General features: G+C 54.8%; 1 protein-coding gene across 1 annotated transcript in view; it reads left to right on the forward strand.

Annotated features, from left to right (window-relative positions):
* Positions 1 to 9,214: 9,214 nt before the first annotated feature.
* Hs3st3b1 (heparan sulfate-glucosamine 3-sulfotransferase 3B1) overlaps positions 9,215 to 15,510 on the forward strand; it is a 33,538-nt gene continuing 27,242 nt past the window's right edge. The window contains exon 1 of the mRNA XM_021650727.2: positions 9,215 to 9,903. Within this exon, the coding sequence (XP_021506402.2) occupies positions 9,350 to 9,903 (554 nt within the window). The 5' untranslated portion in view covers positions 9,215 to 9,349. The remainder of the gene's footprint in view (positions 9,904 to 15,510) is intronic.

The raw sequence follows: 15,510 nt of genomic DNA on the forward strand, positions 1-15,510 counted from the left end.
AGAGCTGGGATCACACGTGTCCTGCCACACCCAGCTGTTCTACGTGGGCTCTGAGGACCCAACTCAGGTCTTCATGCTTAGATGCAAGCAATTTCCTGGCTGTGCCATCTCCCTAGCCCCCAGGGAAAGCACTTTTACCGTTAGTGTCCTCAAGAAAAGAAACTGAGAGAACCAAGGAAGAGGCAGTCCTGAGTTTTATGAGGCAATCTTGATTTCGGTTGGTTTGTATTTGTCTCAGTCTGTCTGATCATAGCCTCTGGGAATTTAGGAGCTAGACCAAGCACCGTGATATGAAGCCATTTAGAACATAGCCGCCTTTCATGGTGGCTTCTAGAAGTCACCATTGATGCTTCGTGATCGTACACTTACATCACCACAGTGCCAGGCACCTGTGTGTCAAAACAGGTGTCCCCAAAGTCCGAAGTTAAGGGATTCCCAACACAATGAAGGAAACACGGGCAAGCTGAAGTCCGGTACAGCCGGGTTTCTACGAATCCTTTAGTGACATGGCGGCATTTGCAGGGACAGGAACTCACTTACTTGTTACTTCATCTCATTTTGTGACTGCTGAGAATAGTGAATGAGGAGTAGGTTACAGAGGTGATGTCCAGAGGGAGGAAGAGTGGGGGAACGGAAAAGCAGTGAGCCACATTAATAGTGAGAATGAAGGGAGAGCAAATGTGTGCAGAAACCTCCGGACCCAGCAACACTTTGGCTAAGAAGGGAACAAGAGGAACTTAGACTCTGCACTTATTGTATTATATTTTAACCTTTATTACTTATTTTATGTGGATGGCGTTTTGTCCGCATGTATGCCGGTGTACTGGCATGCAGTGTCTATGGAGGCCAGAAGAGGGCGTTGGCTTTTTCCTGGAACTGGAGTTACAGGGGGTTATGAGCTGCCACATGGATGCTGGGAATCCAAACTGGGCTTCCTAGAAGAACAACAAGTGCCCTTGACCTCTGAGCATCTCTCTAGCCCCGGAGTCTGCATTTATTAACCTGGGTGGAGAGGGCGGCTCCAGGCCAGAACCTAGACTGCTCAAGACCCTGAGTTTGATGCCCAACAGCACACACACACACACACACACACACACACACTCCAGCTGAAGATCATAGTGGCTTGACAACACATGAACACATTTCTGGCTACAGGGTAATTCTGGAGTAAGTACATCTCAAGACTCAGAAAGGACCTCCAGTTTGCCCTTCATTGGATTGTTAGTTTGTGCTGATAGCCAGTGGGATAATATAACAGTCTATAACTTCCTGGTGCCTTCAGAAACATTAGCTTGGAATGTTGGATGCACAAACGCAGACCTTGGGGAGACGTGTTATAAGTAGCTCTGATGCCTCGGATACCTCTGAAGATTTTCTCTTCGATTAAAACACCACGATTCCTTTGTAGCCAATAAGCAAATAGAATCTGGTTCAAAGACTTGAAAACTCCCACCTGCTACTTCAAAAGCTCTTTCAATTCCTCGAGCAATTTACTGAGGCATCTGGACTCCTAAATGTGGCTCCACAGATCTCTCTCTCTCTCTCTCTCTCTGTGTGTGTGTGTGTGTTTTATGAAGGATCTGCCACTGAAGGCAGGTTCTCAGTGAACACCCTCCTAGTAGAAGCCTCTGTCTGTCTGTCTGTCTGTCTGTCTCTCTCTCTCTCTCTCTGTGTGTGTGAAGGCAGGTTCTCTGTTTGTCTCTCTCTCTCCAGGGTTTCTCTGTGTCCTGGAACTCACTTTAGACCAGGCTGCTTTGAACTCAGAGATCTGCCTCTTTCTGCCTCCTTGACTGCTGGAATTAAAGGTGTGCAACACTATCACCCAGTGGGCTGTTCTTAAAAACAAACAAACAAACAAAAAAGACAACTCAATAATTCTATTCCTGGGTATATAATCTCAAAAATTCAAATCAGTCTCAGTGAGATATTTGGTCACAGCTGGCAAAATGTCGAAGCGTCCTACATGTCCACTGAAAAAATATTTTGTGATATGGGGCTGGTTAGACCGGTAGCTCAGAAGGAAAGCACAGGTTTTGCATGTATGAGGCTTTGTATTCAAACCCCACTTCAAAAAAGAAAAAAAACCTCAGTATGTGCTATAGGCACAAAACAGAATATTATGAGGCCTCGAAGATAAAAGACACAGATTCTCACCTATGCTACAACATGGATAAATAGAGCTTGAGGATTATACTAAGTGAAACACGGGAGCTATTAAAGGGCAAAGCTGAATGACGGCCCTTGTGTGAAGGGGGGCAACCCAGTCACACGCAGAGGCACAGCGGTGGCCTGTAGCTGGGTGGAGTAGAAACGTAGTTCATAATGAGACACAGTTTCGGTTTTTCCAGATAAAAAGAACCCAGAAGGCTGCACACACACACCCAGAAAGATGTACAAAATCCTTAATTGTGCAGGAAAAATGGCACTAATGTTGTGACACGTTAGAGCTGAAGATGGAACTCCGTGAAACAGCACTTTCTGACATGCATGAAATAAATTTTGTGTTAGGCACAATTAGTGCTAAGACAGAAGAGTAGCCCAACAAAGGTCCAAGAGTTCTGCACCTAAATGGGCATGGGAAAACATGGACATCCTGGTTGTACCTAAGTCTTGATGTGTGAGTGAGATCCAACTTGAATTGTTATCAGTTCAGTACATCCAAACCCTGAGAATCTGGTCTGCCTTGCAGGTGCACATTGGGGCTCCTCAGAAGGTAGAGGTCATTGGGCTAGGCAGAATTACACCACATCCCCATGCAGTGTGGCCCCTGCTGCTCCTGTGGGCGCTGGGGTCAGCACATTCTCATCACTGAGGGTCGGCCGGCATGTTCAGCTGCAAGCAAGCTTCTGCCCACTAGATACAACAACCAAAAAATGTCTCCATAAACTGTTAAATGTCACTGCAGGGGGAACGAAGGCAAAACCAGCCTTGAGGGAGACTGGTTGAGCTAGGGAAGGGGCCCAGGAGAGGCGGAACAGTGTTGGCATTTGGAAAGAAGGGGAGTAAGCCAAGAAGAAGGATGACCAACAGTGACATAAGATGAAAGCAAAAACAGCAAAAGGCCCAAGTGTGGAGGAGACAGTGCTAGGCTGAGCTCAACACCTCCAGCTCAGGTGAGACGGGGCAGAGAAGCATCTTCTGGCTTCTTTGTGGATGAGGACTCTGGAAACGTGGTATCTCAGATGTGTTCAAGTCCAAGATTCTCCCAAGGGAGAAGTAGCAGGGCTGGCCATAGAGCGCAGAGCACCAACTAGCCTTCCCTGCCGATGGTCCTGGCTTTCTCTGGGAGTGGTGGTGGGGCTCGAGGTTCACCCTCTGGAGAAAGCTGAAGCTGTGGATGTGGGGTGAGCACGGTGCAGTGTGTACCCCAGTGCTCTGCCCATGCTGAGCACTCCAGGGAAGAGTGGACAACACTGGCTCCCTGGAGGCACAGCTACAGAGGCTGCTGACCCTGTTGTCATTCAGGACTGCCTCACTGCAGGGTAGGACCTCAGCATGCAGGGGGTATCCCCACTGAGGAGCCACAAGGAAGGGGGAACTCATTGGCAGAGAGAAGAGGCCCCACGCGCTGTGACACCTGGAAGAAAGCAGCACAGGTGAGATGCCTCAGTAGGGGCCAGAAGAAAGAACCACCCAGCTGCAGCAGGTACATAAGAAACAGGAAGTAGAGCAGAATAAATGCAAGGAAAGCTGCAATTCTAGTGATTAGGCCGCTGGCTGGAGACATGACCCCCACATGAGTGCTGTGGCCCTCGTGCATACCACCCTGGAATAAATACTTAAAGGAATAAATAAATAAATGTAAAAAACGTTGGTGACTCTTTGTTTCATCATTAAGGAGGTGGCAACATTCCAAGACAGAGGCCCTGGTGAGGAGAGTCTGGTGTCCTCTTGCAGTGGGGCCTCACTGTTGTCTCCTCTGGACATTCTGGAGAAGTGTCAAGTGGCCAAAGAGATGGGGGAGGGGCCAAAAGGATAAACCATCTGTGATGCCCTGTCTAGAGGACACTGTCCTGTTCGTGAGGCTCAAGCTTCATGGCTCCAAGTTCTTAAGGAAAATACAGAGGCCTCTGTGGTGACGTCTGGGAAAAGCAGAACTACAGAGACATTGAAAATTCAGGGGGGTCAGGATACTGGTCTTTGAGAGCAGGAACGGTTTCTGTGAGTTCCTGATAGTGATGGATCCACTTGTCAAACCTCACAGTATGCTTGACAGGAAGGCCAAAGCCTAATGCAAACTGTGGATCTTTAGTTAATGTGCTTTCCATACTGGTCCTCACCCATAACAATGATGGGGCATTGAAGTTACCTACACTGATAGGGCATAGTCACCCATATCGGGGCAGAGTTGCTATTTAATACTCACAGGCTGGAGAGCTGTTTCAGCAATTAAAAACATCTGTTGCTTTGTCCACACTATGGTCTTTCGTAACTACCTTTAGCGACAGTTCCGGGACCTCTAGTGCCTTCTTCTTCTGACCTCCGTGGCACCAGGCACCCACATGGACATACATGCAGGCAAAACACTTGCATACCTCAAAACAAAGGTAAAATACTGTTGTATACTTAGCAACCATGGCTGTGTCTGGAAAGAGAGATTCAAAGTTAGGTTCTGAAAGAGACCTAATCTGTATTTCTTTTCTTTCTTTTTCTTTTAAGATTTATTTATTTTATTATGTATACAGTATTCTGCCTGCATGTGAGCCAGCAAGCCAGAAGAGGGCAGCAGATCTCGTTATAGATGGTTATGAGCTACCATGTGGTTGCTGGGAATTGAACTCAGAACCTTTGGAAGAGCAGACAGTGCCCTTAACCTCTGAGCCATCTCTCCCAGCCCTCTACATTTCCTGTACCTTTGACTTTTTCAGGAGCTATACAATTTTCTATCCGTAACAAATGAACGTATCTCAACAAAAACGGACGGATCGGTGAGAGAATGGAAGCCATACATAGATGTTGCTATGAAGAAGGAGCAGGAATAGGCCGGCTGCTAATAAGAACCGTACCAGAGATGGTGGGCACAGGTGAGTCCTCTGACATGTGCAAGAAGCCAAAGAAAAGTGCCCTGCCCCACCCGTCCCCAACTGTAGAGGGGTCGGGAAGCAGATCTGGGCAAAGGCCAGAGTGCAGCTGGGACATAGGTCTACCTCCTTCATCCTTTCTTGACCCCTTAGGAGGCTCTAGAGCCCAGATGGCTTCAGCCAATCAGCAGCCGGGGGCTGCCCTGTGAGGGGGGCCTGCCTGCCCTTGAGCCCGCCTGCTGTCTCTGTAAAGACTCTACAATCAAGGAGGACAGGTGGATAGAGAGCATTCCTCAGCCGGGAAAGATATCTCTGGGGTGAGAAAGGCTAAGGTCTAGAACATTACTTGGGGTACTGTCCTGTCCCTGGGAGCAGCAGCTTCCTCTACTGTGAAGGAGGGGAAGGAAGTGAGGAAGCGGTTGGAGAAGCTTGGTGGTGAAGGCCTGCTCAGTGCTTAAGGTGTGTTCTCAGTGAGGCTCCAGAGACCGTTGTCTTGTTGGAGAGAGTTAAAGCTTCTTTCAGCACGCCTTTCATCCCAGCACTCGGGAGGCAGAGGCAGCCGGAATCTCTGTGAGTTCGAGACAGGCCTGGTCTACAGAGTGAGCGCCACAGCCAGGGCTACCTAGTGAGACCTTGTCTCAAATAACAAAACAAAACAAAAACCAGACATACCAAAGAGGAAAGCGTGTTTTAGCCACTGCCCAATCTGGGTGTCACACTTCTTGTCCTTATGGAATGAAGACACACAGCTCCCTTGTGAGGCTGGCTGCTGGGTCCCCAAAGACCCCAGGCCTTATTTACTGGGAGTGCGTGCTCCGCTTCCTACTGGGGCTCACGCTGCCTCTCACAGAGGGACTTGGGCAATCTGAAGCTTTTCTAGCCTGTTGGCGAGCCACCGCCCCCACCCCAGTTCCCCTCCCTCTCCAGGAATTCCTCACCCTACTCTCCAGACCCTATGCTTGACCTCTAGGCTGCGGCGCCCTTAGTCTTGGGGGTGGGGGAGAACGGAGGGGACCCCTGCGCCTGTGACATCCAAGAGGCGCCAGCACCCGCAGGTTCCGGGGGGGTGAGGTCTTTCTTCACCGCGGCGCTGCAGAGATCAGACTGCTGCGGCCATCCCTCGTGCGGCAGCGCAGGCCAGAGCGCTCCCTGGCGGGCGGGCAGGGTCCCCGCGGCCGGTCCGACGTCGGCTCGCAGCTGCTCGGTTCCAGGGGCGGCTGAGCTGGCAGCGGACGATGCCGAGGGTTCCGGTGGCGGAAACTGGGACTCTGGGCCACCGGTCCAGGCCGCCCAGGAAATGCCTGCTCTGCCGTCCCGCGGGGACAGGCGGGGGAGGGGGTCAGGCCCAGCTGCTAGACCAGAAGTCCCGAGCCTAGGAAGAAAGCCCAGGAACGTGTTCTGAAGGAATCTTGGCCCAAGCCAGTCCGTTGAGGAACTTGGGAGTCACAACAACTTGCCAGCAGCACCAGGATCGGGGGAGGAGGCCCGCACTGCCTTTCAGATTAGACTCGCCCTCCAGTGCGTGCTCCTATTAGGTAGTCATAAATAAACCAACTCAAACAAAACCGTCAGCCTCACACGTGCGCTCAAGTTGAATTCCCCTCTTAACATGTTTTCCAAAGGGCGAACACTGTGGGTAAGTTTATCGGGGACAATCTTTTCTCCCAGTTTCGGTGGCTGCCCAGGAGCGACAGATTAAGGGTGTGAGGTCCGGCTGGGTTGTCAGTCAGCTTGGCTGTCAGCTCTTCCCAGGAGCGAGTCTCGGGCCTGGCATTTGCTGCACGAGGCCGTGCAGGAGATGGCATCGGCTGAGGTCTGACCGAGGGGAGCCGCGACACGGGGATGACTCCCGAACGCTTCAGGACAGAGGGCTCCTGAAGAGCCTGCAGGCCCAAGGACCAAGGCGAGCAACTAGCTCAGAACTGCATTTCCGACCTCGCCCGCCCACTGACCTTGGATGGCCCGGGCGCGGAGAGAGAACTCCCCATTGTTCTCCGAAGTGGGACCTACCGGGCCAGGCTGCGACTTAGCCCCGGGCGCTCAGCTCAGCACCCCACTCTTGGCAATTTCCGACGCCTACGTCTTCGCTTCCACTCGCTGCCTTCCTCCCTCCACCCCCCTCGGGGAAAGAGACTCCAGATATATCCGGTGGCCTCGATTTGTAACCTCTCACTTGCTCACTTAATGGCCTTCGCTAGCCCGCAGGACAGGGACCATTTTTATTCACACTCAGCCAGGCCTGAAGGAGGCCACGTGGGAACTACCATTCAGCTCTCACAAATCAGCAACTTCCTTCCCATCTAAACAAGGAGAAGGGGAAGACGCGCCCTTCGGAGACACCGATGTCTCCCCCTCCATCTGAAAACAAAAAGTCGGGCTAGCGCTCAAAATGCATTTCTTTCCTGTACAGTAAGTTTAAAATAAAAAAAAAATGAAACTGATTAATTTTAAAAAACGAGGGCGATTAAATCACTTGGAGGAAGGCGCACCTCAGCGAGCGGCAGGGCTGGGGGGCTGGGAATTCTCACTGCTGTACTAAACGAGAAGGGAAAAAAGTGTCCTCCGCCTACATGGTTTCCCCCCTTGACAGTAGGGCATTGGCTTGGGCTAGACGCCGAGGGATGCCGAAGGAAGCTAGCAGGAGCGCCGGGTCCGGGGGCGGCCGCTCGGCCGTCTACGGATCTAGCCTGCGGTCAGCTCTGGGGCTCGGACGCGCTTTCCAATCCGAGGTGCGCAACCCAAACCCGCTTTCTCGAGCGCGGTCCCGGCGGCCGGAAGCCGGGCCGCGGAGCAGCGGGGAGAGCTGCGGGCCCTGGGGGACGTCCCTTCCGGAAGGGGGTGTGTGCCCTGGCCGCCCCGCATTCTGCTCCCGGGTGGCCGGGCGGAGAGGGAGCAGCCGAGGGCGGCTCCGCTCCGCCCGGCCGTTCCCCTCGCGGGGCGCGCGCGCCCCGGCCCCCGATCCCCGGACGCCAGCCGCAGACCTCGGGTCCCGCCCTTTCCAAGGAGACCCCTTTCCGGGCCGCCCCCCGCCCCGGGCCCAGCCGGAGGCGCGAAGCTCGGAAGAACCTCCGAGGGGAGTTCCACTGTTTCTAAATAGGTGCCACTCGCTCGCTCTTCCGGGATCTGCTGCCACAGAAGGACCAACAAGTCACGGGAGCCAAAACGCCTAAGAAAACCGAACATCTCCTAAGCAGCGAAATTGCTTAGGGCGCTGACTTTATGGTTTATTCTAGAGAAAGGGAAGCTGGGACATTGATCAGATTAATGCTGCCAAGCAGACACCCACATAAAACCTCCTACAGCGACTTGAACCCCCCTGCGCTCTGCTCACCTCCCCAGCCTTCTCGAGAGACAGTTTGGAAAGCGCGAGTGAGGTAGAGTGACCCGGCAGGGGCAGGGAGATAGAAGCTCTCAACGGATATCAAGAGAGACGCGGGGAAAGACTGTTCGTGACTCCCCCCTGCTCAAACTTCCTAAATTGGCATCAGCCTGGGCCCTTCTCTGAGCCCCGAGTGTGCAGCTGGGTTCGCGGTGGGGCTGGAAACACCTTGGCTTTCCCCCTTCCGTCCCCATCTCTGCTCGGCAACTCTTCCGCTCAAGAGCCGGGTGGCGGAACACTTGGATGGGGACTCGAGTCTTGGCACATGGGTGACTGCAGCCAAGGCTGGCTCCAGGAACGAGCGCGGAAAAGCGCGCGTGTGGACAGACAGGAGAGCGCCGCTCAACCGGGCGGGACCTCACTCCAGCATCTTGCCCATCTGCTCCTGTCACCAGCCAGTGGCCCCGCCCCCGGCCCCGCCTCCTGAGCTCCAGAGCCAATAGTAGCCCCGGGTGGCTCTAACCCCTCCTCGAGCTTTTTCCACACCCCCACGTTCCGAGAGACGATTGGCTACATCGACTCGGGAGAAGCTCCGCTATTTGCATGGCGCTCCCGGTTCCTGGTAGGTGGCGCGGCCCGTCACTCGGAAGGCCGGAGCCGCCCACTCCACCTCAGTGCCGGGCTCTGTTCCTGCGCAGTTTCTCCTCCGCAGCGTCTGCGGGCGAGCGCCGGGGCTGCTCCCCGGCAGCCCGTCTGCGCGCACTTCCCGCCGCCCGGACTCTGCCCTTCGGCGCCGGCTCCTCGCGGGCATCATGTCAAGAGCCGTCGCCGCGGTAGCGGCCGCCGCCACCCGGGGAAGAGCCGCGGCCCCGGCAGCCGCGCGCGCGCGAGGGCAGTAAGCCGAGTCCCTCGGGCGCCGGGCGGCAGGGGAACCTCCCGGTGCTCTCCGCTCGGGCGGGCCTCGCGCCGCGTGCTGAGCCATGCCCCTGGCCGCGCCCGCGGGCCGCGCATGGGGCAGCGCCTGAGCGGCGGCCGCTCCTGCCTCGATGTCCCGGGCCGGCTCCTGCCGCAGCCGCCGCCGCCCCCGCCGCCGGTGAGGAGGAAGCTCGCGCTGCTCTTCGCCATGCTCTGCCTCTGGCTCTACATGTTCTTGTACTCGTGCGCCGGCTCCTGCACCGCCGCGCCCGGCCTGCTGCTCCTGGGCTCGGGCTCGCGAGCCGCTCACGCTCAGCCCGCGCTCGTCCCGGCCCCCAACGAGACGTCCCCCAAGCTGCCTTTCCGGGCGCCTCCGGCCAGCCCGCTAGCTGCAGGCAAGGAGAGGGCGGCCGGCGCCGGGAGCCAGGAGGAGCCGGGCCCCGAGGCGCCTGACTCCCCTAGCCCCATCTCCAGCTTCTTCAGCGGCTCCGGGAGCAAGCAGCTGCCGCAGGCCATCATCATCGGCGTGAAGAAGGGCGGCACGCGGGCGCTGCTGGAGTTCCTGCGCGTGCACCCCGACGTGCGCGCCGTGGGCGCCGAGCCCCACTTCTTCGACCGCAGCTACCACAAGGGCCTCGCCTGGTACCGGTGAGTCTCCTCTCCAGGGGTCGGGGTGGGGGCGCTGCGCTGGACTCCATCCCGACCCGGAGCCCCCACGGGCCGTCGCGCGTCACGTGGGGAGGGTAGCGGGGGGCCGCGACGTGGGGGCGGCCGAGGGCGGGCGGGGACCGAAGGCTGAGCGCGCCCTGCGGGTGGACAGTCGCGGGGAACTCGGGTGCGTCCGGCTGGGGCTGAGCCGGAGAAACTTGCGGCGGGGCGCGGAGGGCCCCGTGGTCCACTTCGTCCGCTGCGCCCCGGGACCGTTCAGGCGACCCCGCTACGGAGACCGCCGGACCGCAGAGCGCCGGCATCCCGACGGGAGAGCCGGGCTTCGGCTGTGTCCCTCGCAGCCCGGGACGCGGGGAGGACACTGCGCCTCCGGCTCGCAGCCTCCTTCGCGCACCGGCCGCTGGAGTCGCCTCTGGAGAGGGGCGCACGGCGGGGTGCCGCGCCAGGGCCCCCGAGTCTGTGAACTGTTTTGCTAGGATTCTCCCTGTCTCCGGACCCGGAGGGGGCCTGAGCCGCCCGGCGGACGGGCCGCCGGTGCCGGGCAGGGGGGCGGGCGGCTGGCCGCGCGGCTCGGCCGGCTGCGGCGCGCCCGCCGTGGAGCGGTGCTGGTCCCTGTCGGGCGGAGGCGCGCACTGCAGCCCGCAGCCGCCTGCCAAGGCTTCCGGGCGCCCGCGGCGCTGCCACCGCCCGGGCTGCCGCTGGCGGGGCCACGGCCGAGAGGAGGGTTTCCGCAGACCCCGTCCACGTCCCGGCTCAGAGGCTAGCCCTGACCGTTGACGGAGAGAGGAGGGTTGCCTCGAGGTCGTGGCTTCCGCCTGGGAGCCTAGCTGCAGAGGGGCCGAGGCTCCCGGGTCACAGTCGCGACCTCTGCCCACTGCAGCACCACCAGGCTGCGGCTCTGGTGGCAGCCCCCGGGGGGTCACACCACAGTCTCCGGAAACCAGGCCGGGTCCCCAGCCCCTCGGGTCACCACTCAGCCCTCGCGTCTCCTCGAGTTTTGTTTTTGTTTTTTTTTTTCCCTCTTCTTCTTTTCTTTCCCTCCCAGACCCAATTACTACTTTCAAAGAGGGTCCCGACTTCCGAAGACCAGGAGACACACAAACCGAACCCTGCTCTCTGCCTCAACCCTACTTTGCAGGACACGGATGGCGTGGCAAATAAAAGGGCCTGACCCCGAGGATTAAAGCTGCTCCCTTCCCAGCCTCGCTCGCCCCCTCCCCTTCGTCCTTTATGTTCCTTTTTCTTTCTTTCTTTCTTTTTCTTTTTTTTAATTGTGTGGAGTTGCCCAAGTTGCCAAGTCTGGTTTAAGCCGGCAGGGACGGCCCACCCTTCTCACGGTCCCCAGGACACTGCGGGTTGAGGAGGGTGCAACGCCCGGATGCCCGTCCGGTGGGTCTGGGCGCTTTTACCCGGGGGCCCCGTGCACCAAGCGGGTTCTGGCTGGGCCCGGAAGGGCGAATACTTCGGTGCAGCCAGGTGCAGTTTGCCACGGGGGCTCCGCTCACCGCAGGCTCCTGCCGACGGTGCGTGCGTGCCGTCGCTTCCACCCCCGCACCCTCCCCAGGCGGGACGGGGCGGCCGCTGATCGTTGGAACTTCTCGGTCAGCCCGATTGAGGCCGGCTCGGTAGAAACTGGCAGGCGACTCGCCGAGCGCGTGAGGGTTCTGGAGGCACCTGGGGCAGGCGGCGGAAATCCCCGGTGGCAGGTTCTCGCGGAGGCGGAGGCGGCTGCCGCCTCCACCGCCCTTGGGCTCCCGAGGCCCTGGCGCAGCCCGAGAGCGGGGGGGAGACAGGCGACCCGACACCAGCCGCCGCCGAGGCCGCGCGGGCCACGCGGGCTCCACCAGGCCGCGGGGGACCAGGGTCCTTTTCCCTCTGACGCCCCCAGAAGGTACAGGCCCCGCGGCGGTGACTGCTGCTCTAACTGCAATGGTGCAAGGTCCGGACCGCGCGGCCTTCCCGGGCCGTCCCATGAGCAAGCTATCCGAGTGCCAGCAGAGTTACTGGATATTTTCCTAAAGAAAAAGGAAAGATGTAAAATGCTGTCTGTTTACTTAAAACCCGTAAATCACGTTAGACCGTTGTGGGAGTCTGGATCAATGGAAGGACTTCACGATGAATTTGAGGGCAACCCTGAAACCCTAAATCTAACAAGCGCAGGAGATGCTGACCCAGAGCGCAGGACTTGGCCCTTCCCGGCTCACCCTGCTGCCATCCAAACCAGGCCTGCAGGGTCCCTCCTGCTCTGTCCCGAGACAGGCCTCCCGCTGGAGACCAGCGTAAATAATGATTAACTAGCGAGCTGCAAGGCAGAATCATGGTTAAAACAAGCCCTCAAAGCCCGGAGTGTGAACGTGGGAGGCGCTTTTAAGGCATTTGAGACAAAATGGGAGGGAGTGTGAAATGGATGGTTGAGTTCTGGGGTCAGCAGGCAATGGGTTGTAGAATGAGGGTCGTGGCTGTGTCTGAGCAAGTCTTTAATGAGTTTAATGGGTTAATACACAGCCTTGCCAGCGGTCTAACCAGTGGCCCAGGGCCTGGTAGATTTTCCTGGATGCCAGGGAACTTGCAATCCTTACAGCTCCCTATGGAGACACCATCAGCTAATGGGTAGCCCAGGCTCCTGGGGTGTGTGTGTGTGTGTGTGAGAGTGATTGCAGCGCCTGCCTCGGTGGCACCTTGGAGCTGACCCTGCTGCCTCCAACCACCAGACATGCAAAATCTTTACAGTGCAAAATCCAAGCCACCGCTCGCTAGTTCAGTCTCCTTGAGTCCCACTCTGTAAGGGGCTCTGAGCTGACCTTCCCCTTCATACCCAGGGTTCTCTAATCACCTTCCAAACAAAGTGAGCGCTCGAGGGGCTCATGGAGCTGGTCCTTTACCTTCCGGTGAGAGTGTGGTGTCTGAGAATGTGGGGCCTAGGGGAGCAGGAACTTCAAATCCTCAGGTGGAGCAGGCCTCCAAAGGGCTTAGTAGCTGGATTTATTTGAAGTGGGATGCAGCATTATCGATGCAGTTTTTTTTTTTTAAAACACCCCTTCTTGATCCACGCTTATATTTTTGTATATGTCCAAGAATTTGAAGACGCGGGTTTAGGAGTTAAGCCAGTTGGACCTTGTATGATCGTCATCTGCTCCGGAGTCTATAGTGGTGGAGAGTCCTTTCACAGGATGCCTTCCTCTTTCAATTTCGGTTGTACAAATTAAGCAGGCACTTGAGAGGGTGGGGGAGCGGCTCTGTGTTCTCTGTGCCTGCTCTCTCTCTCTCTCTCTCTCTCTCTCTCTCTTCTCTCTCTCTCTCTCTCTCTCTGGTTTAGCAATGTTGTAGTTAAACTGTACTAAATGTTTGTACCAGGAGTTGTTTCAAGTGTTTTGAGTTAGCTAGTTTCATCCTCATTACCATGCTGTCAAGGCAATACTTTGACAGATGAGCAAACACTGGTCGGCACAGAGGGGTTAATCAACTTGCTCCAAGTCTCACAGCTAGAAAGTGAGAGAGGTCTTACTCCAACAGGATGTCATTCTGGGCCAGGCTCCCTGACTCCAGTGACCAAAACATGCTGCTAGTCAAAATGATGTCTTCTCTAATAGGGTGGAGGGTTTCCTGCCCACCTCCAGTAACACCCCCCCCCCCCCCCGTGCAGAGTGTCCACTTTGTCATTTATCTTACAACCCGATGTCAGGACAGTTGACTTGGAGTCATCTTGCACTGGTTTCTAACTAGATGAGAACAATCATACCATTCCGGAATTCTTACTTCTCTGCACAGGACAGCTAGAATCAAAGGAGTCATTAAAATGACAAAAATATCCCTCTAGTATAGTGGCTGAGCAAACAGTGTCTTCTAGAGGAAGTGGCTTATTCAGTGCCATTTGCCCCTTTCAGGCTGGGAGCCCCCAGGTTAAGTGACTTGTCCTCAAGCTTCTTGGAATTAATTTGTTCGTTTAGAACGATAAAGTGATCCCCAAAAGGAGAGGGTGATTACTTTGTGCTCATTAATCAGAAGGCAGATGCAGCTAGAACGCTGACTTTTTTTTTTTTTTTTTTTTTTTTTAGAGATCCCAAAACCCAGTAACAAATGTCTCCCCAAGGCAGCTGAAAACGGTAATTTCCTTTATAGTTTTAGCTGGTCTGTTTCTCAAAACTTGATGGCCGGCCCTGTTTCTGACTTCTCTGGAGGTTCAGATCTCGTTGGGGACCATCTTTCTAAATACTGTGTTTCCTAGGTTCTGGCGTTTAAGCCTGGCACAGGGCTCACATCCAGGCTTCTGGGAGAAGGTCGGCTATCTACACTGAGATGCAACAATTTTAAATTCAAACCATTACGCCAGACCGATGTCAGGATTTAGCAGCAGGATGGTGTAGCATGTGGCGAGCTCTGTTTTTAATTAGGCCCCTAAATTACACCATAAAATGGTTGATTAATCTTTTACAAGTTGGGGGGCAAATATAACATAAATTAACCTAATCATAAGTGTTTTCCCAGATGCTGAGTTAATAAAATTGTCAATATTTAATGGAGGCCTATTAGTTTTAGATAAATAAAATGCCAAAATGTATGAATTAAATTAGACTTATTGTCTTCCAAATGGTATGTTATTATCTAGCAGATCTGTGAAAATTAGTTTACAGCCCTTATCTTAGGAGACATTCTTAAAAGATAGGCTACTACAGCGAATATAAATTAAATGCTGACTACATTATGTTTTTTTTAAAGGAATCTATGTACTAAAAAAGCAGTAGTTTAATGTACATTAATAGTGACAAACTTTATTTTCCAGTCCACAGTTTCCCATTTGCCACTGCAAAGTGATCTTACACATCTCCTGTTTTTCTGATTTTTTTCTGAATGTTTTGAAAACTCAGTATGTCACAAATTCTTGTTCTAAATATACATGCTTCAGTTTGAGTCCTTCATTTTAAAATAGAGACCTAAGGTTTTCTCCTTATACAAAATAACTATTTGAATCACTGAAATTATTCACAACTGAAAGCTCACTAGGAATAAAAAAAAAAATTAAAGCAAAACAAAAACTGCTGGCAGCTGTCTTAGCTCACAGTGTGGCAGGGTGGGGTGGGGTGGGGCGGGGGATGTTCAGGAAGCCCTGGAACTGAAGCCCAGGACAGAGGCCGCTTGCTCAGAGGTGCTTTATGTTCTCACTCTCTGATCATGGAAGTTAAACTGATTGACAGAAGCACAAAATGCCCACCCTCTAGGCACAGCAGAAGGACAGCTTCCACTGCTGTGAAGAAGAGTTTCGTCAGGGCTCTGCCTCTCATGGAACAGGACTGTTTCAGAGAGTAAGGGAACCTTCAGGGCGGGACTGGTGGGAGCCCTTGACACCCCCAAATATGTGGCGCAGTGTCAAGGGTAATGAGAGCATATCCTCCCCTCCCCGAGTGGCAAGAAGGGAGAAACGGGACACCACCAGTATCACTGAGGACTAACAGGCCAGAGAACGTCCTTATGTTTAAATTGTTACCTTGCTGGGACTGCCTTATTCCTTGCTCTCAGATGATCTAACCTCAAATAAAACTGCCGCTGGTGCATGTCAGACTGGTTCTTTTTCTTGTCCAGAGATGGGGG

This window comes from Meriones unguiculatus, chromosome 11 (assembly GCF_030254825.1).
Source record: "Meriones unguiculatus strain TT.TT164.6M chromosome 11, Bangor_MerUng_6.1, whole genome shotgun sequence".
Lineage (NCBI taxonomy): Eukaryota > Metazoa > Chordata > Mammalia > Rodentia > Muridae > Meriones > Meriones unguiculatus.